The sequence below is a fragment of the Neophocaena asiaeorientalis genome, unplaced genomic scaffold (assembly GCF_003031525.2).
Source record: "Neophocaena asiaeorientalis asiaeorientalis breed wild unplaced genomic scaffold, Neophocaena_asiaeorientalis_V1.1 scaffold155, whole genome shotgun sequence".
Taxonomy (NCBI): Eukaryota; Metazoa; Chordata; class Mammalia; order Artiodactyla; family Phocoenidae; genus Neophocaena; species Neophocaena asiaeorientalis.
Window position 1 is genome coordinate 1261617 of NW_020173040.1, and position 23538 is coordinate 1285154.

Consider the following 23538-nt stretch of genomic DNA (forward strand, 5'->3'; position numbering starts at 1 on the left):
GATGCAGCCTCTGTGGGCCGGTTGCTTTCACCCAGCTGCTCCGCAGCTGGTCCAGAAGGTTTCATGCAGGAAATGGACCGGGCGCCCCGGCCGGCCTCCCGTAGCTGACGGGGCCCCTCTCTGTCCCCAGCAAGCGGCGCGAGGACAGCGAGCGCTCCATCTTCGTGCGGCTGCAGGAGGGCGGCTACCGGCTGAGGGAGGATGTCCTGTTCCACCTCTATGTGAGCACATCCCCCTGCGGAGACGCGCGGCTCCACTCGCCCTACGAGCTCACCACGGACCGTAAGCGCCCAGCTTTCTGCCTTTGTGTTCGAACAGCCTGATACTCTCCTCCCTGGTTGGGGGGTCCCGCTGTCCACTCAGACACCGCCTGCTTGCCTGGGTGGCGCGGCCCTGAGGGGCAGGCGAGCACATCTGCAGCATCGGAATGGCATCCTCTAAAACCTCGGTCCAAGGGCCCTCATCTCTGGGGACAGCGTAGCTGGAGACGTGACAGAGGCTCTCTAATTGCTGGGGCCCGTCGCTGCAGCAGGTCAGGCAGCCTGTGGCCAGGACACAGAACACAGGCTGAAGCAGCACAGAGGCGGGCCACGTGGAGGTGGAGTTGACCCCAGGGCTGCGTCTGCCTCCATCTGCACAGAGGGGAGGATAAAGACGTCTCCCCGGGCACCTGGCCTCTCCCACAAAGGGTGTGAAAACCCTGGGCGGGACCTGCCCTCTCGGGTATTTTAGGAGAGCTGGTGACCACAGACACAGTCGCGTCCACCCAAGAGGTGACACCATGGTCCTGGGGGGAGGATACCGCAGTCTCCTCTGTGCGGGTCTCATGGGGTCAGTGTCTCCCCAGGTGCCATTAGGAAAGTCTGTTACTGACGCTACGTGTGTGTGTTACACATGCTCGTATACACACCACACACACACCCGCACACACACGCAGACACACGTGAACCCCTCCAGAAGCAGAATGAGGAGGGCGGGGAAGTGGAGTATGTGTGTGTGATGAGGGGTCAGCCCCTGCTTAAGATGGTGAGGTACCCACGGCCCGTTGTGCTCGGAGGGAACCTACAGCAGAAACAGACAACACAGTTACTGAAGGCGTGTTTGGGCCCTGACCCCCCACGGAAGGTCCACTCGTGTTCTAATTACCAAGGGAAGGAGCGATGAGCGCTTTCTGAATGCCGGCTGCATCCCGGCTTGCGGTGAGTGCCTCCACCTAAGATAAGGACGTGCAGGGAAATCGCTCTCTTTAAAACCCTGCATGAATTTAACCTATTTCTCTAATACTCAGATTGTATGTGGGTCCAAAAAAATGCCTTCTGCTTTTACCAGTGTTCCTCCAAGTCCATCGCTTTCCGCTCTGGGGAATGGTTGGACAGAGTCCCCTGTAATAGGGTACCGGTAACATTTTCATTGCTGTCTCAGCACGGGCTGCCCTCCTGAATAGCACAGGCTGGGTGGCTTATAAACTGCAGACATGGATTCCTCACGGTTCTGGGGGCTGGAAGTCCAAGATCAAGGTGCTGGTAGACTCGGTGTCTGGTGAGAACCCCTTTCCTTGTTCACAGACGGCGTCTTCTTGCTGTGTCATCACCTGGAGGGAGGAGCAGGGAGCTGTGTGGGGTCTCTTTATACGGACACTGATCCCATCATGGGGGCTCCACCCTCATGACCTCATCACTTCCTAGAGGACCCACCTCCTGACACCATCACCTTGGGGGTTAGGTGTCAACATACAGAATCTGGGGACACACACATTCAGACCATAACACCCACCTATGGAAAGTCAGTGGGAGAATCAAGTCAAACTGAGAGTCACGAAAGGGAACCTATTCAATGTCAGGGAACTTCCAGGGAGCTGCCCCAGGAGGAGAGCAGGCTGGGGGACCGGCAACGCGGGCAGTGGGCTTGGCCCCTCCAAAGGCCCCTGGGGTTATGCAGAGTGTTCCTTCTGACCGCGCAGCCTGAGAGAGAGACAGAGAAAAAAACATGAGAATTCATTTTCTCGGAGGCGCTCGTCAGGCTGGATCTACATGGTACCAATTCCCCACATGAAATTGTGAAATATGGTCCATTAGCTACTTGGAATTATCCTTCCATTTTCTCTCAGAAGACCTCGCATCGTGGAGACCCAGCCAGGAGCCCTCCGGTTCCAGGAGGAAAAGTCCCACAGAACTCTGGGGAGGCCCTGACGCACCAGCTTCCTGCCGGCCAGAGTCGGGGTGGCTGAGTGAGGAAGGGGAGCCCGTCCCGCCCCGCCCCCCCGAGACTGCGCTCTCTGCCAGAGACGGTTCCAGGTCATCAGCCTCCCCGGCCTTAATTCCAACTTGCAAAGCCGGTGGTTTAGAAGAACAAGCAGATTCGTTCTCAGTGCGCCCTGGGGTTCTCCTCCAGGCACAGATGTCTCTTACTTCGTGGTGTTTTAAGAAGTGGCAGGTGCAGGTAGAAGAGACAAAAAAAAGCATTTTCCTCACATTTTTGCTGCAGATGTGCCTACAGAAATTAGAAGCTGCTCCTAGGTTATTTCAGCTGGTGTTTCTCCCCAGGGTTCCCACAGGGGCCCCAAGCGGGCACCTGGTGGGTATGTCCCTCAGACGGCCAGCAAGTGTCCTGCATCACCTTCCTTACTCGTCGGCCAGGGCAAGAAACCCCGAATGTGTGCCGTCCCCCACGTGGAGGACCTTTACAGGTGGCTCAGCCTTCTCCATTTGCCGAGGCACAAACACCCCGGAATTGTTTTGTTTTAGAGAGAACTGGCTAATGTGGGGACGGGGTGACTGCTGGTGGCTCACTCTCAGGGTGCCTCCTTCGCTGGACCTCGGAGGAGGGGGTGTGGGTGATGGGGAACCTTAGGGGTCCCCTCCAGGGCAGAGGTGACAGTGACAGGCCCCCTGGAGGCAGGGCCTGCCCGAGGGGCGTTTAGCAGGGATGGGTGCTCCCGCCTCCTGCAAGCCACCCCTGCAGAAGCCCAGCCTCACTGCCCCACGGCCTCAGGGTCCACGCTCCTGAACAGGCCCAGGGCACCCGACCCTGAAGGTCACGGCAATGTCCTCGCGTCCACAGATGCAGAGCATGACATGCTCCATCCTCTCCCCAGAGGGGTCACAGCCGGGAGAAGCTCTGGCCCTGGACAATGAGGCCTCCAGCTTCTCACCCGCAGCTGCTCCAGGAGCCTCCCCTCCACCGACCAGCATGTCCCCTGCCGGTCCTGGTCACTTTGGCTGGTTTGATTGTCACCCCTTGCTTGGTCTGCAGGAGCCGCTGTACATCTTTCTGCACACCCCACAGCCATGGTGCCGGGGCTCACCCCTCCCTCTCTCACACACAAGTACACGGCACACACGCACAACAGATGCCTGATGTGGGGACCGCGGACACACCTGTTCAGTGACTAGGCCTAAGGGAAGTTCTCAGCAGACTTGCCCAGATGGCCCCCTGTCCTTCAAGAGGGAAGGAAGGCAGAGTGAACCCCAGCAGAGAACCAAGTCTGACCCACCTGTGGCAGAGCCCCCCGCTGTCCACCAGGGACTCTGGCCTAAGCTGTCGCCACAGCCCTAAAGGTTCCATGAGTTGCAGTAGCCCCAGACCCCTGAGGCCCAGTTCAGGGGCTCTGCAGCTAAGGGACAATACACAACCCCAGCCCCGGGGACGCCTGTGGCTCCAGAAATTGTAAAGTCCCTGGGGTATTTTCCCCTCAAAAACATTCACCTGGACAGATCGTAGGGTCTCCCTTCCTAGAGTCCTTAGAAATGGACTCAGTGTCCATTGGCCAAGATGTCTGGGGTGGCGTGCTGCCTGTGAGCAGGTGTGCACAGATTGGGTTGTTTCCAAACCCGACTTACCTACAACACTGCCAGGAAGTTTCTACAAATGCAGGTTCCTGTGCCCACTCTCCCAAGATTCTGGTGCCTTGGGATGCAGTGGGTTTGAGGGTCCGTACTTTTAAAACTTCCCCAGTGATTCTGAGGATCAGCCATGTTCTGAGACCCCGGGTTCAAAACCCCCTAACCTGTCTCCTGCCCAATTGGTTTCCTATCCTCTCCCACCGGAGGGCGGGCCTGCGTGCAGACAGGGGACTGGTGGAGCATCTGCAAGGCCTGCAGACGTGGGGGCAGTTCTGATCATAACCCAAATGAAGAGATTAATGAAAAGACCCGGCTGGTCACAGTGGCTGGGTGACCATTCTCCTTCCAACCCACCAACACTCTAATGCAAATTCCTCTTGCTTGGCAGGTTCTTTAAATAACCTAGAAAATTCAGTCCTTACTGCCATTTTAGAAGTGTTTAACAACTTAGTTCAAATCTCCGATCTATCTCCCACAAGAAGCCATGAGAAATAGCATGATTACATCACACAGCTATCTTACAAGTGTGAACTGAACGCCTGTACGTCTGAGCCAGTTCTATTCTTTGTACATGACGGCAGCTCAAGAGATTGCTCCAAAATCCCATAGGAAGTCAGGGGATCTAAAGTACACTTCCTGACGCCCCATCTTCTGATGTGACTACTGAGCTACAGAGCATGCAACACATGATAATATCCGTGCATTGTAGGGTTGATGGATTTAAATGGCTTCCTCACTCACATCGTCACTGTCACCATCCTCACCAGGTAGGACAAGAACACCCACGTGACCACATGACAAATATTGTAGATGTCATTATTACAATAAATAGTAGACCACATCATGGGTATACCTTCTGGGATATACCTTTTGAAGCTTATTTGGGGTTTAAAAATATTGTCTTCTTTCCTATACTTTTTTCCCATTTCTGGCTCTTTCTCTCCCCTGCACCATTGCAGCAACCATGCATCACATTTCAGATAGACCTTTGCTCCCTCGGTGGACTTCCTCCATCGCCATCCGATTCTCTCCTGAAAGTAGAATATTCACTTGAACAATTTTCTTAAACATATTACCAGCCGCACTTTATCTTGACATCAGGGTCCGAAAGTAAGGGTTTTAGATGAACAAACACTACACTGAAGAGTCTCATGAGATGGAGAATTCGCTGAGAACATCCTTATGGGTTTGGGAGCATTTATGTATCCATGCAGGCAGGGTCTTAATGCTCCACACTTCCACTGTCTAGGGCACACGACAAATCCACTGCAGATGATTTAAGGTCAGTTCCCTGCAGTTTCTGGTTGGATTGGCATTTCGTTCTGCTTGAAGTAGCATCTTCAACTCTCTCCTGCCTCTCGCAATTAGGCAAGAAAGAGCCAGGGTAAACGAGCTCTGCAAGATCGCGAGGCTCAGAGCCACTGGGACTGATCACACTGGTGGGGGAGCTGGAGGAGGCAGCCGAGACTCAACACCTCTGAAAATAAACACTTGTCAGGAGCATCTCATGCACCTGGCTCTTCAGGAAAAATTCATCTACCTGAAAACTTTAGGTTAACTCCTAGAAACCAGTTGTTACTCAAGCCAGGCCTCCGGGTTGTCATGGCCTTAACAGGCTACAAAGTCTGCTTCAGGGAAGGTTAGTTGCACAGAAGTACTGGGTAAGAATTCAGAAGAGCCTTACAATGTAATGGGTGACTTTCCAGGTCTGGAAAATGACACAATAGTTGAAACATTGAGAGAATGGTTGAATATAATTACCAGAAAGAGAGGGACAGCAAGTACCGTATTTCCTAAGAAAGTATTCCCACACAGAAGACTTTAGTTCCTAACATTGTGGTAAATTGTGGAAACTGTTAGCTACGCCGGCCCTCCTTTCCCTCAGTGCCACCTGCCACAGGAAGTTGATGTGATAAAGACCTCACCTGGACGGTGTAAAAAGTCAGGTCAAACCAAAGTTTTGCTCAAGTATTTTTGAGTCAGGTGAAATATTTTATGTTCAATTTATTATCACCACTATCGTCATCTTCGTCCTCATCATCATTGTCTCATCGTCATCACCATCATCACTGTCTCACCATCACCACCATTATCATCACCGTCACCATCACCATCACCATCGTCACCATCATCACCATCGTCACCATCATCACCATCGTCCCCATCGTCACCATCGTCACCATCGTCACCAGCAGCAGCAGCAGCATTGTCACCCGATTCCTCGTGCCACTTAAATCTGCAAAGAAGAGATTCAGGCTCTACCTAGGGGGAGGGCTGGGCATCCCTTGGCTGTGCCCCTCCCTCCCCCAGGCTCAGTCTCTCAGCTTGGTTCTTCCTTCCATAGGCAACTCATAGGCCAGTCCAAATTGGATCTCAACAAGGACCTGGTTAGTAGTATGGTCAATAAGCAATCTAAAACCTCTCAAAAGTTTACTTTCTCCACAGAGTACAGCAATTTTCTTCCCAAGAGATGGCCTCTAGGCAGTATGAATACATAGTAAAGGAACTTCAGTTCTTAGAAAGCATGAGAAAAGATACTGGAAATGACTTCAAGATCTGTAAGAGAAGGTGCCCATATAAACCCAAATGTTATTAATTATTTGGGTAATAATTTATATTAATAATTTACCCTCACTCCAGTGCAGATAAATGAAGGAGAAACACATTTTCACAAATTCTAAAACTTACATAGAAACCTTTTAAAGAAGGCATTTAGTGTTCATCCCACCATCGTGTGTGTCAACGTTGGTATCACTGTGGTAGTTCGTATATAATTTGTACACAAAGCAGTTAAGCATTTCTATAATACATTATAATCCTGACTAAATGTACAGAACCTTTTTTTAAAAAAGAAAAAAATAATAAATTTAATCTTCCTCTCGTTCAAGCTAGTTCTTCAAATAACTGGTGTATATGGGTGTGGAGGTGACTCTGGAAAGCAAACGCAGGAGAGCAGTAACAGGGCATCGAGGCGCCCCTACCATGGGCCGGTCTTTGGGTGTAGCAGACGCCCCCTCACCGGGACTCTCGGCAGCAGCTCTGGGATCCCAGGTCCCATCTCATTTAGTCCCTAAGCCTAGGAGGGAGGCACCACCACTACCCCATTTTCAGACGAGCTAACTGTATCACAGTAGTTTTAAGTAGCTTTTCCAAGGCTACGCAGCTAGGAAACCATAGAGCCAGGACTAAAATCTAGACGAGGTTTGCAGCCCAGCAATTGGGCTGGATCCCACCAGCCGCCTGAGAACTAAGCATGGTTTTTACATGTTTTAATGGCTGGAAAGGGTGAGAAGAGCATCTCCTGACACATGAAGGTGACGTGGAACCCAAAAGTCGGTGTCTGTAAATGCAGCTCCTTCCCTGGCCCATCTGTGCTGAGAGCTGGGCCGCAGGTCCAGTGGTCGGACCGAGACCAAACGGCTGCAGAGCCACCGATGGTCACTGTCCAGCCTTTTGCTGTGACGCCGGCTGAGCCTGGACCAGAGGGGTTGCTGTGCCCCAGCTCCTCCCGTGTCTGTACAAGTCCGTCTGCCCAGCACTTACCTCCAAAGCTGCTTCCTCATCCTGAACGCGGGCGGTGGCACCGGGGTCACTGGAGTTGCTTCCCAATGAGCTCCCCTCTTCATCCCCTCCCCTCGGAGCCCCCCCCGTGACCACCCTGTATCGCCCCCACCATGTCCCCAGCCCCCGTGTCTCACGCGGCTCTCGTCCCCTAGTGAGCCGCAGCAAGCACCTGGCTAGGAAGTTCCGGGGGCACCTGCGCACGAAGATCGAGTCCGGGGAGGGGACAGTGCCCGTACGTGGCCCAGGCACGGTGCAGACGTGGGACGGCGTCCTGCTGGGCGAGCAGCTGGTCACCATGTCCTGCACGGACAAGATCGCCAGGTAACGGCCCCTCTGTCCTCTGCACGAGTGCCGCCCGGGTGTGTGTTTGGCGGGGGGGAGGGACAGGGACTGTGGTCCCAGAGGGGGGCCTGGCCGGGTGCTGAGGTGCACTCCAAGGTCCCGGACTCTGCCCTGTCGGTCCTGAACTCCACACCCGCCACGGGACATGGCTGCCCGCTGCCCCACACACAGTTGTGCACCGGCCAGGCGCTTTCTGTACCATCACAGCCTCCCTGGAAAGCCAGACAGAGCCGTCAGAGAGGCAGGCGGGGCCGAGGAGAGGCAGACACCCAGGGACTCGGGAGCCAGGGCAGCGGGGACCCCAGCCCCGACCCCAACCCTGACCCGAGCCTGCATGTGGAGGGGCCGTGGCCCAGGTGCACTCGGTGCCTCTGTGAGGCTCCCTAGGCGACGGGGCAGGTAAAACCTCAGCCCTGGCGAACAGGGATCCGAAATCTCGAGGGAAATCACCAAACAGCTACAGGAGAAATAAGGCCTTTTACTCCCCTGGAGTGACTGCCCCCCGCCTGACTGCAATACAGCAAAGCACTGATTTCTGCATCTAAGAGAGCTGCCTGTAGTCGTCAACTAGCTCATCTCTCAGAAGGAAACGCAGCCTCCTTTGTACTGTTTTCATCTATTCATGAAGTGGGGAGAAGCAGCAGTTTCCACCTTAACGGAAATTCTCTTGCTCTCCCAGGATCGCGCTGGGTCTCTAAATTAATTCTGACTCCTTAGCAAATGAAGTGAATGAATGATACAGAAGTTAAGTTTCACTGTCTCTGGGATCTTAAATGTCAATTGACAGAGAATTAAACTCGCTACAAAGCCCGGGTGATGTGGGACGTCAACAGTCCTGATGCTGAAAGCGCGGCACCTCTGCACCGGTGCCGAATCGAATCTTGGAGACAGACTTTTAGGTGAAGTAGAAAAGGACAGCCTTATTGCTTTGCCAGGCAAAGACGGACACAGCAGGCTCCTGCCTCGAAAAACTATGTGTCCCCATAGTTTTGGGGGAGGATTTGATGAGGGGTTTATAACAAGCCTTCAAGGGGGTGTTGCTGATGAGATCAGGCCATGTGCAGGGTCTTAGGGGGTCGGGTTTCCTAACCTTGATGGGCTTCTCTGGCTCCTTTATCTCACCTCAGGTGGTTTCTTGGCTACTCCTCTCTTGATTAGCAACTGTTCGAATTGCCCTTTGGCACCCAGGGAAGGTCACGAGGCTGCAGTCTGTTCCCTAGAAACAAGAAATGGGGGACAGAAAGGCTTTCGTGCCCAGGAGCCCATAGGCCCCCTGGTTTCATTCCCACCAGTGATGCTCTGTTTAACAAAGTCTACTTAGAAAGCACAGTCCACATCACGTCCCTGGGCTGAGGAGGGTTCTAACTGCTTTTGAGGGGGGACATGCTGGGGACATTGTGATGCCTGTGGCTCTGGGCAGGCAGGGGGCCGCCCCACATTCATCCAGGGGTTGATGCATCTCATGGGTAGCCCTGCCAGTCACCTGTCTAGTCCCCAAATCTGGTGGCCAGGTGAGTGGTGCCCAGACGGTGGGGAACGCAATGGAGCAGGAGGGGCCTGGGGGGCATGGCACCAGGTCCCCTCCCCCCACTCAGTCCCCTGGGAGCCCAGCCCACCTTCCCAGGACTTTCCTCAGGTGTTCCCTGAACATTCTCCTCACTCTCCTCTGTCTCTGTCTCTCTCTCTGTCTCTGTCTCTCTGTCTCCCCTGCCCCACCTTCCTCCCTGAACAAGCCCACCATCTCTGCCTCTCTCCCTGCAACCCCCGGGATGCCCTCCCCCTCCTCGGCCTCCCCTCCCCCTGCACCCCTTGTCCTGCACTGGAATCCTGTCCACCCCCACCATCTGCTTCTGCGTCTAAGGTCTGACCCTCAGGGGATCGCTGGTGCTACCGTGAGGGGTGCGTGCGCAGGTTAGGGTCCCGTCTCTGCGGGTGGGCACCCATCCATCGCCCAACGGGAGGCGGGAGCAGAGACGTCCAGCTCTGCAGGGGGCCGAGCGAGGCTGGACTGGAGCGGAGATGGGGGCAGGGGTGGGGTTTCCTTCGTGATGACGGCCGTGCTCAGAAACACAGAGTCGGGGCGAGGCTTTCGTGGACGGGGCAGTGGAGGGGTGGCCCCCGACCATGCTGGACAGTGGGCAGGACTCACACAGGCTGAGCGGCTGGGTCAGACCTGGCCCAGGACCCAAGCATGTGGAAGGGGTCGACCCTATGGACGGAAGCTCTGTGCAACGTTCCCACGAGTCCAGTGGTCAGGGTGGCCTCCCAGGGAAAAGGGCTGCGTTATGTGAATGTCATTATCATCAAACTCACTCCAAAGATCGTGGGAACCAGGCCCAGGCTGCCCCCCTCCCTAAACCGGGCGCACAGCCGACAGAGTCTGCAAGCGCATGCAGGGCCCCAAGCTCCTGAGGGTACGCCATGCTCAGCATCGTGTGGAAGCACACCTGGGACGTCACCGGGAGGTTGGAGAGTCTGACGGACCAGCACCAAAGCCAGGATGCCCAGCACCACATACTGGATGCGGGCAGGACACCCCGGCAGCAGAGAGAGCTTTCTCCCCGTTCCATGGGAAAAAACACCCGAGGCTGGAAGTGGGGGTACACCAGCTACGTTTTTTCCCTTTAAAAATAATTTTGATGCTGACATAGCAGAAAACGAAATCTAATTTCTTCTCTTTGGAACAGAGTCATTGGAATTCCCAGGAAAATTCTTGGGCCTAGAAAGTCTTTTGAAAGTCAGATTTTTGGCCGAAAAGGAATTTTAGTTAAAGCCCTGGAGCAAAATACTATCTTGCAGATAAAAGCTGGTTCCAATGCTCGAGGGAGAGTGGATACCTCTCCCTTGGGTGAATGGCTTCCATCCAAAACAGAACCAAACCTAAGACTCTGTGGCCACAAGATCCTAAATGCACCTAAGGCCACACGTTCTCATGCCTCCAGATAAAGGGAAAGTGTGATGGGACCATCTAGTCACACCAACTGGTGGAAACAGCCCACAGTGAGCGGCATCACACATCTGAAGTTCCCCTCACCCCCCATTAAAACATAAGAGACAGTAAGAAACATTAGGAGACTTGAAAAGTAAAAAAGACGACCAGCCAGTATCCCAGCCGTCACCGAAAACAGCAGGCACCTTGGCTATAAACGCCTTAACCTTTTTCCTAAACACAGGCTTTTTCCTGTCATCAGGATTTTGCTGCTTCGGGCAGTTTGCTTACAGTCCATCACTGAACACTATGATCCTGGCTCCTTTCAAAGTCACGGGCATTGAATCTACGTGCAAGGCTGGGGGCACCTCCCTGCTGCTGGATCCCTGGGTGCTCACAAGTGGTTGCTCCATGCACCATGTTTCCAGAAATATCTCTGTGCCGAAGCGTTTTTCCAAATCTCCAAGTACAGACTTAGGACATACTCCCCAGAGTGGGGTTACGCAGCCCAGGGTATGGGGTAAACAGAAGCAATGGGATCTCCTAATGCCCCATAGCAGGTGGCATGGGCCCAACGGTGGCCCCAAAAGATATCCTTGTCCCCAGACCCTAAACCCGTGAGTGTGGCCTTTCCAGGCAGGATTAGGCCAAGGACGGTGAGAGAAGGTAGCCTCTAAATGCAGCTAGTGTATCCTCGTGAGTGAGGCGTTGGGGACCTGGGGACAGAGCAGGTGCACAGGGGAGGCCACAGAGACAGAGGCGGGGCCCAGAGGGACGCATCCACAAGCCTCTGAGCGCCAGGTGAGCGAGGCCTGGGGGTGGGGTCTCCCCGGTGCCCCCGGGCTGCCACACCCTCACCTAAGACCTCTGCCTCCAGGAGTAAATTTCCGATGTTTTAAGCCCTTCCCCACCCACCTCACCCCCTGCCCTGGGAAACCAATATAACCAGGTAGGAGACACCACTTCCACTCACTTGGCTCAACTCATGTGGTCTTTGCAAAATTACAGAACCAAAGTCATAGTGAAATCTATTCCTAAAATGCCACTGCCTATGCCAGGCTGGGGCAGACCCAGGGAAACTGCAGAATGTGGGTTGTTTCACCAGGTCCAGGAAACTCGACCTTCAACCCACGAGTTAAGGTTGGAGGCGCATCAAAGAGTTGGATTTTCCTGCAGCTCAGAGATAAAACAGACCAAGCCCTGCGCCTCTGTGAGCCCAGGACAGATGACAAGTGTCACCGTGAGGCCCATGTTCCCATGGACGTGGCCTGGCTTTCTGGACGTAAGAAGCCGATCTGAACGGTCACTAACAGGAAACACCGGCCACCTGAAAGGACAGGCGAACCAGGGAGGGGTTTTTGCTCTAAGCATGGAGAGGCAAGTAGCATATAGAAATCTAAATCTTCTGGAACTGATGTTCTTTTAGATATGGTTTCTCATTTTTAACACCAGAGCTTGATTATCGATTGCCATGTGTCTTTAAATGAACAGATTAAAACTTTCTCCGTAAAAATGAACTGTAAAGAATTACGGATGCTCTCTGGGAACCGAGGCCCCATCTGACTCCCCGCACTGAGATCTCAGGCTGCAAGACTCCCCGCTCTGAGAGTGGGGACCTGGCTCTGCGCCCAGCCCACCTGGCAGCCGGATGGTGTTACCTACAGCTCTGCTGAAATCAGGAGGGAATGTGTTCATGCTTCCCATCTCCAAATATGGGTCATTTTAAAACCACTGCTCTTACTAAACGCCCAGCCCCAAATGTTCCCAGCTTGGTGTAATAACCACGACTCTTCCTTTACAGAAGACCGTGGTCACCTTACCGCAGCCTTTAGGGGAGACTTCAGCCCATCTCCAGTGGTGAAGGTACAACCGTGTATCTCAGATTGGGACTCGAACCTCACCAAAACCCATAGTCTTTTAACCGAGATCACACACCTGGTTTCAGGATTTAACGAAGCTCAGGTTCTTGAAGTCTCATCACAGAAAGCATTCAGTGATAGACAAAGTGATAGGTAACAAGTGGATTTATTTAGAGAGAAACACACTCCACAGAGTGTGGGCCATCTCAGAAGGTGAGAAAGGCACCAGGGTATGGGGTTGTCAGTTTTTACAGGGGTGGGTAATTTCATAGGCTAATGAGTGGGAGGAGTATTCCAGCTATTTTGGAGAAGGGGTGGGGATTTCCCAAAATTGGGCCACCACCCACTTTTTGACCTTTATGGTCTGGCCTTGGAACTGTCCTGGCGCCTGTGGGTGTGTCATTTAGCTTGCTGATGTGTTACAGTGAGCATATACTGAGGCTCAAGGCCTAGAGGCAGTCGACTTGTCTGCCATCTTGGACCCATTTGGTTCTAATCAGTTTATGTCATGTCCTTGGGCTATGTCATTCTTTTAAAAGTTGTACCCTGCCCCTCTCCCTCCTGTTTCAAAGGTAGTGAGTGATATACTCAGGAATATTTGTCCAACATAAGCGCGGTAACAGTGATGACACTCCCGCATCTGCTGCCTCTGCTACTCCTGCAACAATGCTGAGACAGGGACACAGATCTGAGGCAGCAGCCATCCCTCGTCCAGCCCCCAGGACACTGCAAAGGGCTGAGAAGCTGCAAAACAAACTAGAAATTAGGTGACCAGGAGACACCATGAACATTGAGGGAAAGCAGAAGAGGGGCTAAGTGACAACAAAAGACACGGAGGTCACCTGGACCCGGTAGACTGACTCCCAAGTCCATGCTGCCTGCTTTGTGCATCACCCGGCTCCCAATGGAACTGCCTGGCACGCTGGGAATGCTGATGCCCGCTGCACCCAGACCAGTTCCATCCCGGCCTTGGGAGTCCTAGCAGCAGGACGCTCCAGACGAGCCCAGGGTGCATGGCGCTGTACTCACAGCTGCGCCTCAGCCTGAGTCACCCAGCTGCACCGTGACCTTTCTCAGTGGGTGTGACTGTGCCTCCAGGGCACAAGCAAACCTGCCCACGGACAAGGAGGGAAGTGAAGTAAGGATGGATTTGGTGATGTTCAGACCTCACTGTCATGGTGGACCCGCACCTCCTCCCAGTGGCCGTGCCTCGGGGGTGAAAACGGCAGACAGGGACCCCGACCACCCACAGTCCCTGCACCCATGCCCGCGGTTATCGGTCTCACGCCCTGGGCGCACAGGCCCGGCAGGTCTTGGGTGGGGCCCATCCTGGGACAGTCCCTGTCAGTCCTCGAGGTACAGAGATTGTCTCTCAGTTAAAGAAAACAGCCTTTTTCCAAGATCTCTCCCTCACTTATCTTTGGTATTTCAGAGATTGACAAACAGACAAAAATATATTTATTTAGGGATTATCTATATTGAAAACTAGACCTGGGACTTTTTTCTCTGTCAACACTGCAGTCATGTCAGCTGTTTGTATAAAAGGAGAGGCACTTTCCGTTCAATCCGGAATGCTGAAAACTCTCCAGTTTGTATTCAGGGCGACATTTGGTTTTATTGATGGTGTTGGCTGAATAAGTTAAACTCGTACAGCCAGGGAAGGAGAAGGCTGATTGTCTCTTTATTGTAAAGGTTATTAGGAGAAGACCAGATATAGAATTTGTTTGTCTTTAGACTTTCCTGCAGAGTCAGAGCCATTCAGATACATTCCAGAAGTTTTGTTCAAAGCCAGTCCATGGACAGCCTGAAGCACAGGAATGTCCCCTCTGTAATACTCATCTCATCATTAGAGAAAGGGCTTTGTTATCGATGGGGAATGTCCATTCCCCTGCTTCTCATGCCTCCAGAAATGTGCTCCCCTTCAACACTTTTGGACACTTACTCTTTGGGAAAATGACACATCAGATCCCAAGGGCAATTCTCCACTCCTTTCTGAGAGACAGGTTGTGACTTACAGAAATGACCACAATTATTTTTTTAAGTGAAGTTATGCAAATCTGATAGACTAAAGTAAACGTTTCATAAAACCAATGACTGTTTAAATTGTAGGACTAAACTGTTTGTATATAAATATTACCTTTTATATTCCACTTGAGTTTTATGTGGGTGAGCACATTACTTTAATGACCCACACTTAACGGAGGGGGAGCCGTTCCTCAATCCTCGCCAGCCAGATGGCTGCCTCTTCTTGCATGAGATTAGAAGATGTTTCTCACTCACCTCAATGCTTCTGAGGCAAATTAATATCGCCAGCTAAATTGCTTGTGTTTACGGAATAAAATTTAAAGGGAATTTTTTAAGACAATTGGTGTCACAGGTTCTCAGAGCAGACTGCTCTCTAGGTAGGCCTGCTGGTTTGAGCACTCGGTAATTAATGGAAAGAATTCTGTGTTAATTGACTGCTTCGGGAAAGGGAAATAGAATGACTCCTTATTAATCATGAAAGGAAATGTACGGCATGGAAGCACCACATTAATTGCTCTAACCGTGGAGAAATGTTAATTAATGAAAAGAATAATGATGTAAGAAATTAACTGCATAATGCTTGTGCTGGTGGAGGCTGGATTTGAAGCATGTGGAAACCACAAAATGTCGCCTTAAATAACAGATACACGGAAAGTTGTTCCACTCAAATTTACGGGGAAATGTCTGACAAGGCTCCTGTCACCTTTGCTGGCAGAAGCAAACACTCACCCAGAGCCTCATTTATGTCAAGGACCACGGCCTTGTCCTCTGATCGGGGCTCCTGAAGTCAAATCACCCCCAGAGCCAAACAAGGTCGTTCATGTCACCACAGTAGGTCCCGCCCGCTGCTGAGTTTGACAAAGGGGTGGGGAGGGAGAGTATTTTCCCCTAAACTGCAGTCAATTCAATTTCTGATATTTCCCAGGGAACATAAAGAAAAATTGCGATTCACTTTGGAGACAGAGGGTCTTTTTTATTTTTATTTTTTTTGCGGTACGTGGGCCTCTCACTGCCGTGGGCTCTCCCGTCGCGGAGCACAGGCTCCGGACGCGCAGGCCCAGCAGCCATGGCTCACGGGCCCAGCCGCTCCGCGGCACGCGGGATCCCCCCGGACCGGGGCACGAACCCTCATCCCCGGCATCGTCAGGCGGTCTCCCAACCACTGCGCCACCAGGGAAGCCCAGAGGGTCATTTTTTAAATCTGACTTTAAGACCCTGAGAGAATATGTAGCTTCCCCTTCACCCAACAACTCATTTTCCAGGAAAAGGATCCACGTTTATTCACACGCAGACCCACCGACACCAGTCCCCCCGACGGCAGAGAGGGGCTCGGGGTCACCAGGGGTCACGAGGCCAAAGCCATGCCCGGTCCAGGGTGCTGCGAGCCCCAGGCCAGCTCCCCCCACCCCCCACCGCTAGCTGCACGATGGGGACAGTGACGCCTCGGGGACAACGGGGCAGAAAGGCCCCCCGTCCTCCCCCAGGTGAGGCCAGTGAGCCAGGGCGCTGACGCCCCTCTCCCCCCCAGGTGGAACGTGCTGGGGCTGCAGGGTGCGCTGCTCTGCCACTTCATCGAGCCCGTGTACCTGCACAGCATCGTGGTGGGGAGCCTGCACCACACCGGCCACCTCTCCCGGGTCATGAGCCACAGAACCGAGGACATCGGCCAGCTGCCCGCCTCGTACCGGCACAACCGGCCCCTCCTCAGCGGTAAGAACAGGTCCTCAAACGCACACACCCCTCCGTCCACAGGCCCTGAGGCCCCCAGGGCAGGCTCTCCCAGTCTGGCCCGTGGCCATTTAAGACTCAGCGAGCAGAACGGCAGAGATCGGATACTTGAAAGGTCAGCCGGGTGCGGAGCATCTCCGGACGACATTCCAGAGTTAAGGTGTAACAGGATGAGCCCCTCAGACATCACAGTGTCACTTTCAGGGCAGTGTCTGCGGTGCCCAGAGAAATCCAGGCAATAAACACACGTGTCCAACAGGGCAGGGGGGATCCAGGGCCATAGGTCGCCCCCACCTGATCCAGCAGCAAATTCCTGAATGTTCCCCCAGCACCAAACCTGGGAGGGGGATGCTGCCCCCAGGCCGCCAGGGCCGGCCTGGGGTCGCGAGGACCAGAAGTCACACAGCCGTGAGCCCCTCTGGCGGCAGCTGACCTCTCAGCTCAGCGGGATGGGGCATTGGGGAGGTAGCCCCACCCGCTGTGACCCCCGTAATTAACCCGGTAATCCACCGCGGCTCCCTCCTGGGCGGTGCCTTGTCTCTGAAGGGGCTGCGAGCCGTGATCTGCGGTGGGGGGCCCTGGGTGGTGGGCATGTGTAGACCCATAGCAATTGGCCAGCCCGGGGCTTAGACCAGATCCCCCGGAAGAGGAGAGAGAAGGTCAAAGAGCCAGTCAACGGTTGTGGTAAGAGCCAAGCCTAAGGGTTACTCCCAGGACCCTAAGGTTGTTCTCAGAAAACCAGGGGCAACAGTGGTGCCCACGGGGTGGCGGGAACTCGCGGGGACAGCTCTCAGCCAGGCCAGCCCCCAAGAGAGCACACCTCCCCACTCCCTCAACCCTCCCACGAGAGTCACCAGCCAAGGGCAGCATCACGGACCCCAAAGCTCAGACAGGGCGGAAGAGGATGCTCCCAGTGGGGCTGGGACCACCCAGGGCTCAGTGGCTATGCCCCAGGTTTCTTTACACACCAGAACCTGTTCCTAAAATCTAAGGCCCTCTGCCAAATCCGGGGACCATGTCAGATTCCAGGGGCTCCCAGCGTCCAGGGAGGGGACTCAGCAAACTACAGCGAGGCCATGGGAGCAGGGGTCGTGTGCCCATCCAGGACCACTGCCCCACCTTCCCTTCCCGTGACTCGGGCCGACTTGTCGCGGAGGGGGCTGCCTCACCCCCGTCCTCGCCATGAACGGTGCCTTCGGATCTGACCCAAAGCTGTGCCCATGGCTGTGGCGCCCTACGGCCTGAGCCCGGCAGGTGATGGCCACATACAGCCTGTGGGTGGTTCTCCTGGGGGGTGGGTGCCCAGAGAGGCCTGATCTGCACAGTGCAGCTACTCACCCTCCATGAGTCCCCCCCAGAGAATGGCTCCACCATTCAGGGAAGGGACCTAAATAAACCCAGCAGCCACTCCCGTCAACGTCAAGATGAGGCATACACCCTGTCACACCAACCACGACAGCGGCTGTTACCTCCATTTATAAATGTGGAAATAGACTCACGGGAATTTAAGTGTGAAGATGCTCTATTTATCAACATGGAGCAAGGATTTGAACCCCGTTTAACCAGAAGGCCAAGTTCTCCCGACACACCCACTGTGACCCGTGGCAATGGCACAATTTCTTAACCACACAAGAATTAACAACACAAACAAGACCAGCTGAAGAGGTGGCGACATCCACCTCGTAGGAGCTGGGGGTGGGAGCCTGAGACCCACGCCCGTCTCCAAGGGGGTCAGTCCTGACTCACCATCGTCAGGTGAGGGATGGGAAGGCTTGCCTCAAATTCAACGTCTATGAAACCAGAGTCATTTTCTAAACGGTCAATAATTTCAGTAATTCTGATAAAATATCACTTTGGGCCCGGTTTCAATGTCTTTCTTTCACTTTCCCTTTTCGTCTTTCTCCTGTTCTTTCTTAAAATGTTGAAGATTAATGACTTCCTGTGGTTGGGCAGCAGAAACAGCTCTGCAGTGGCCCCCAAAGACCTAGAATTCCTGGTGTGGAGCTAAAAGCAAATGTTCAGGTCTTGGGTGTCTAAGTTAAATTTAATTTCCATCTATGTTGATGAGTCAGGTGACAACTTTTCCATGTGTCCAGCTCCTTGGGTTGCCACTTGCCTCCCAGCACCAGGCTCTGCTTCCCCGTGAGATGCTGCTGGGGCCCCTGGGCCCACCCACCCAGGGCCCTGAGAGGCCCCATGCAGCCGTCCAGTCTGTCCACTGGGGAACAGGAGGCTGGGAAGGGGCAGAGTGTGGATACGGGAGCAGCTGCTCAGGGGGCTGGATCCAGGGAAGGGATCAGGAGGGGCGGGGAGAGGGGGGTCCAGGCTGAACATCCTGCAGCACTGTGGCCGTGAACACACATGAGACCAAGGTCCTTCTCTGCGTGACCCCAGTGGGAGCCGGGGTTGGGGGTGGAGCCAGTCCGTCAGCTGCGCGGGGAGTCGGGGGGCATGGAGGGCATGTGGCCGAGGCCCCGGGGTCAGTGCCCCTCCTCCCAGGCCACCATCCTGCATGGTTTAGCATCCTCGGCGGCCCCAGGACTCAGAAAGACCCACTCCCGGTTTAACGCTCTGCGGTCCTGAAATTCAAACCAGGGCCCAGTTTCCAGTCCCCGCTGGGCTCCAGTCACCTTGCCGGGCCGGCGCCTTGCACTCTCAGAGCTCATTTGTTTTCACTCCATTTCATATCTCGTCAGCCGGACTGTGACCCTGGCGTCTGCTCTGTGGGGAGCGGGCAGGCAGCAGATGCCCCGTAAACGCATGCTCTCAGCTGGCCTTTATGCTGCCCCATCTGTTCACCAGTCCACGCGACGAACATCCAGAGAAAGGGGGAAACGTGGGCAGTGTTATTACAGGACAGCCTTGCATTTAAAACCCTTCGAATCCAAGCCCCAGCGATGGCACTCGGGCCGGCCGTCCACCCCGTCCCACCAGCGTGGGAGCCATTTCCCGCCCGCCCGGCCAGCAGCGCTCATGCCCGGTGCCCCGTCTCTCCCGGCAGGAGTGAGTCAGGCCGAGGCACGGCAGCCTGGGAAGTCGCCCCACTTCAGCGTGAACTGGGTGGTGGGCACGGCGGACGTGGAGGTCATCGACGCCACCACCGGGAAGCGGAGCTGCGGCCGCTCGTCCAGGCTCTGCAAGCACAGGCTCTCGGCCCGGTGGGCGCGGCTCTACGGCAAGGTCAGTGGGGCTGGACATGGGTGGGGCCCAGGGAGCGGCCGCTTGGGCAGAGCCAGGGTGACACGGGACACGCAAACCAGGCCCCGTGTCCCTGCCCGCCCCCCGCCAACTCCAGGTGTGGCCCCTCCTAGTGGAGCCCCTGACCCGCAGCAGGGTCTCATGCTATGGCCCCAGAAATAGGTGGAAAGGGGCTCACTGGTGAACAGCTGTGGCCAGTGCAGCCCATGAGAAAGTCCATAGAAACTTCGGAGTCCATGTCATTCCAGTCCAGAGAGAAGGAAATGGATGCCCAGAAAAGTTAGGTGTTCCCCCAATTACACGGTTGTGAGTGTCAGGGACGGACTGGCCGGCCAGTAGCCGGTGCCGCCCCCCACCGACCACTTGCCCCGCTCCCCACACCCCGACCCTGGTGCACGGGTGGTGAAGCCAGGCCGGGTCCTGCCCCACTGGACACGGGGGCCAGTCCCGGTCCTCCCGGCGGGCTAGCAGGTGACTCCGCCTGGGACGCTGCCTTCATTCCCACGGCCCCCTCGGCCTCACCACCCACGCCGATTTGAGCCCCTATTCCTCCTCGAAAAAGAAAAAAATTATGCACAGCTTGTGCTGTTAATAGCAGACAAGTTCCGTGTTTATTTGTTTCATTAATCACTCACACTTCTTGTGAAGCAAAGTCTCCCTAATTTCTACTGTTACTCTCTTTCTTTTCTTGGAATTTTAGATGAAATTTTATTTATCAATAGATCAAATTAGAGAGAATAGATATCTTTGTTACTGAGGCATAATTGACATACGAACAGTGTATATATTTAAGGGGCACCACTGGATATTTTGATACGTTGTGAAGTGACCCCAGAATTGGACTGATTGACTCACGCAGCCCCTCTCATCATCCGTGTGGTGAGAGGACTTAACCTGAGATCCACCCTCTTGGCAAACTCCAAGCCCACGTGATGATCTCGCCGCTTTTCTGTTTAAAGGAAGAGAGAAGGAAAAGTGACCGGCAGGCCAGTGCCTGCTTGCCTGGCTTGAGCGGTCCTGCTGGTCGGGGTCCGTTCCCGGCGAAGGCTCACCCGTCCTCTCTCGTTCTGCCCCACAGCTGAGCACACGGATCCCAAGCCACGGAGACACGCCGTCCATGTACTGTGAGGCCAAGCTGGGGGCACGCACCTACCAGGCTGTCAAACAGCAGCTGTTCAGAGCATTCCAGAAGGCCGGCCTGGGCACCTGGGTGAGGAAGCCACCGGAGCAAGACCAGTTCCTACTAATGCTATGAGGCCCTGGGCCGGCCCTGCGCAGCGGGCGAAGCCGTGTGTGGGTGTGGCGTGCCCTGACGGTGCTGATCTGTGCTGTGCATTCGTTTTCCTTTGGTGTTCAGAAACACACGTGTGTCTGAAGCTCAGACGAGCAACTAGCCTTGCGTTAGGGACATGCTGCTTCTCCGACGGCTGCTCCCAAGATGCCAGGACCGAGATCGCCCACCACACCTGCCTACGCACAAACAGTTCTCCCTCCTCCTTGTGTCCAAGGGAATTTCCATTTGGGCCAGAGGGTCTGAGTGGATGCCTTGAAAAGCAGTGCCGAGGCTTGGCCGGTGAGAACCAACCAGGCCCATCCCCGACGCTTCCCTCCCCGCCACGCACCTCCTGAGCGAGGGGTTCCCACGAGCACAGCGTGTGTGAGACTTCAGGATAAGCCACAAGTGAAGAGAAAAGCCATGGGCTCCTCCCCAAAGAAGCCAGTAAGGATGAGCTATCATGTTCATTACTATTTTTTTTCACTCCACCTCCTTTCAAAACGATTTCAGACACAGGATATTAAAGAACCCCTAAAAGAGCACCAGAGAGTGAGACCATTCTTGCAGAGAGCAAAGGAACAGTTTCCAAAGCACCCGGGGGCCAAGATTTAGGGCGTGAAGAAACCATCGCTACACGTCCTGGTGACGAGGGTCCCAGATGCGCAGCCCCGGGCCCCACGCCCATGGCTTGACGCAGCTGCTTCCCTGGCAGATGACGACCCGACCACATGGACAAGGTCTGAGCTGATAGGGTCCCCCCCAGGGAATCAATCAGGAAACCAAGTCCCAGACCAAGTCCTGCCTTTTTAACTGAGTTTTATCAGAAAGCAAGCACAGAAACTCACAGAACTGTCCCCTTAGGCCTGAGGGGCCTCCAGCTCTCTCATCTCGGTTCTCTGTTCTCCATCCTGAACAATAAAAAAATTCACTTAAAGCAGCTGCAAAAGTGCAAGAGGCAGAATTCTGCCCCCTTTAGGCTCCCCCGAGCACACGGGGCGTCCGGGGTTGAGTGAGGGGCGGGATCCTGACCCCCTGTCCACGCAGGAGGGTGGCACCCCTGTGACATCTCGAGTCCATCATATGCCTTGAATTGTTTCACCGCCGAGGACTCATTTCTGGCTCCATCATGCCGGTTAACCAGCCTCTCGTTCCTCCATCTAAAAGATCCGCATCTGAGATTCATCGTGCAGAACATAAATAGCAGAGCTCTGTAGCAGCCTGGGCACCTCACTTAACCCAAGAAAGGCAAATGCAGCATCACAAGCTCTCATAACAACGGGGCAAAAGCAAAACAAAGTGAGTTGTAGGTATTGTCACAAGAGAACAAGAAGTAGAGATACTAGTACGGAGAGAGAAACTTTTCCTGGGACTTAATATAAAGTCAAACTTACTCAAGTTCTTTTATAAGAGAAAATGGACCAGGTATTTGACAACTTCTCCAGCATAAAGTTCCAAGAGAGATGAAAATGGTTTTGCAAATAGATGACTCGTATTAATCTTTCATACAAATTGAGGAAATAAAATCTTAATTCAGTACGAAAGCTAGGATCAAAAGGCCAGTTTATGTTAGTGTCTGATCATTTGACGTGCCATCAGGACAAAGCTCAGAGAACCAGAGGCCTCAGGGCTGGTTGTGATCAGACACTCTGAGCCCCGTCTCTGGAGCCCTGCTCTGAAAGCGGGAGGCACAGTCCAGTCCTGGCTGGAATCTGTGACCAGAAGCTCAGCTCACAGCACTCTGAGCTGTTGCTTGGAGACGTGGTCCACGCTTTGTATGAACGAGCTCCTACTACAGGGAGCAGATGGCAGGGAAGATGTGGGGGAGCCGACCCACAAAGGGGCACAGAGGGCACTGCCCATGGGACCTGGTTCTAGGGGCTTGGAAGGCGCCCACCCACCCATGATGAGCACCCCACAGGGTCCGAGGCACTGACTCTCCAGAACCACACAAACTTCCTCATGTATAAACATCTGCTCCTGGAGAAAGCCACCCCTAGGGCCCTGTTAGCACCGGCGTGGGGACTTGTCTGTCGGGTCAGGAGGGCACTTCTCGGAGGGAGAGATGGATGAGAGAAGAGTCCCTAGGGCAGCAAGAAGTCCACTTCAGGGCCTGGAGCTTTGCCACGAGTGAGTGGGAAACAGAGAGGGAGCTAGGGACGAGGGACCCCGGGCTCCGGGCACAGGCGGGTGCGGATGGGACAGGAGGGCTGGGACGGCCAGAGGCCAGAGGAGAGGACCCCGGGCTCGAACCCAGCACCAGGGTAGCTGGAGGGCTTGGCTCAGGTCAGCCCGAAGCCCAGAGGTGCATCTCCCTTTGCTTCAGGCCCCCGGGAGCACCAGCACCACTTATGCAGGTCCACCTGCATCTTTCGATTAGAAAAATTAGGGGAATTCGAGTCCAGAGGAGCCCGCACACCTCCCCACCTGGGTCTCTGTGAGGAGAACAAACACTTAAGTCACCCTGAAATCAGGACGGAGCCAACAAAAGGGCCCCCCACCTGCCGAACCTGCCTCGACCACCATCCTGTGTCTCCGTGATTCACACTTGCCCTGTTCCGTGTTCGCATCCACCCTCCCACAATCTGCCCTCCCACTAACATCCAACTAAAGTCGGCAGCACCTCCATCTGCCTCCCAAGCCCACACCACTCCCCATCAGGGAGAAAAACATAAGCAACGTACAGTTCCCAGCCTGGTCCTCCTGGCAGGACCCAGCCCTAGAGGGTCAGGAGGTCGGTAGCTCCGCTTGTCCCCTCCCAGCACATGATCCCACAAC

The 23538-nt window shown here is 54.5% G+C and overlaps 1 protein-coding gene across 1 annotated transcript in view; it reads left to right on the forward strand.

Annotated features, from left to right (window-relative positions):
- Positions 1–20742, forward strand: part of ADARB2 (adenosine deaminase RNA specific B2 (inactive)) — a 361308-nt gene extending 340566 nt beyond the window's left edge. Inside the window, exons 6-10 of the mRNA XM_024742790.1 lie at positions 131–282; positions 7559–7727; positions 16090–16271; positions 19291–19469; positions 20566–20742. Coding sequence (XP_024598558.1) covers positions 131–282; positions 7559–7727; positions 16090–16271; positions 19291–19469; positions 20566–20742 — 859 coding nt within the window. The remainder of the gene's footprint in view (positions 1–130; positions 283–7558; positions 7728–16089; positions 16272–19290; positions 19470–20565) is intronic.
- The last annotated feature ends 2796 nt before the right edge of the window (positions 20743–23538 follow it).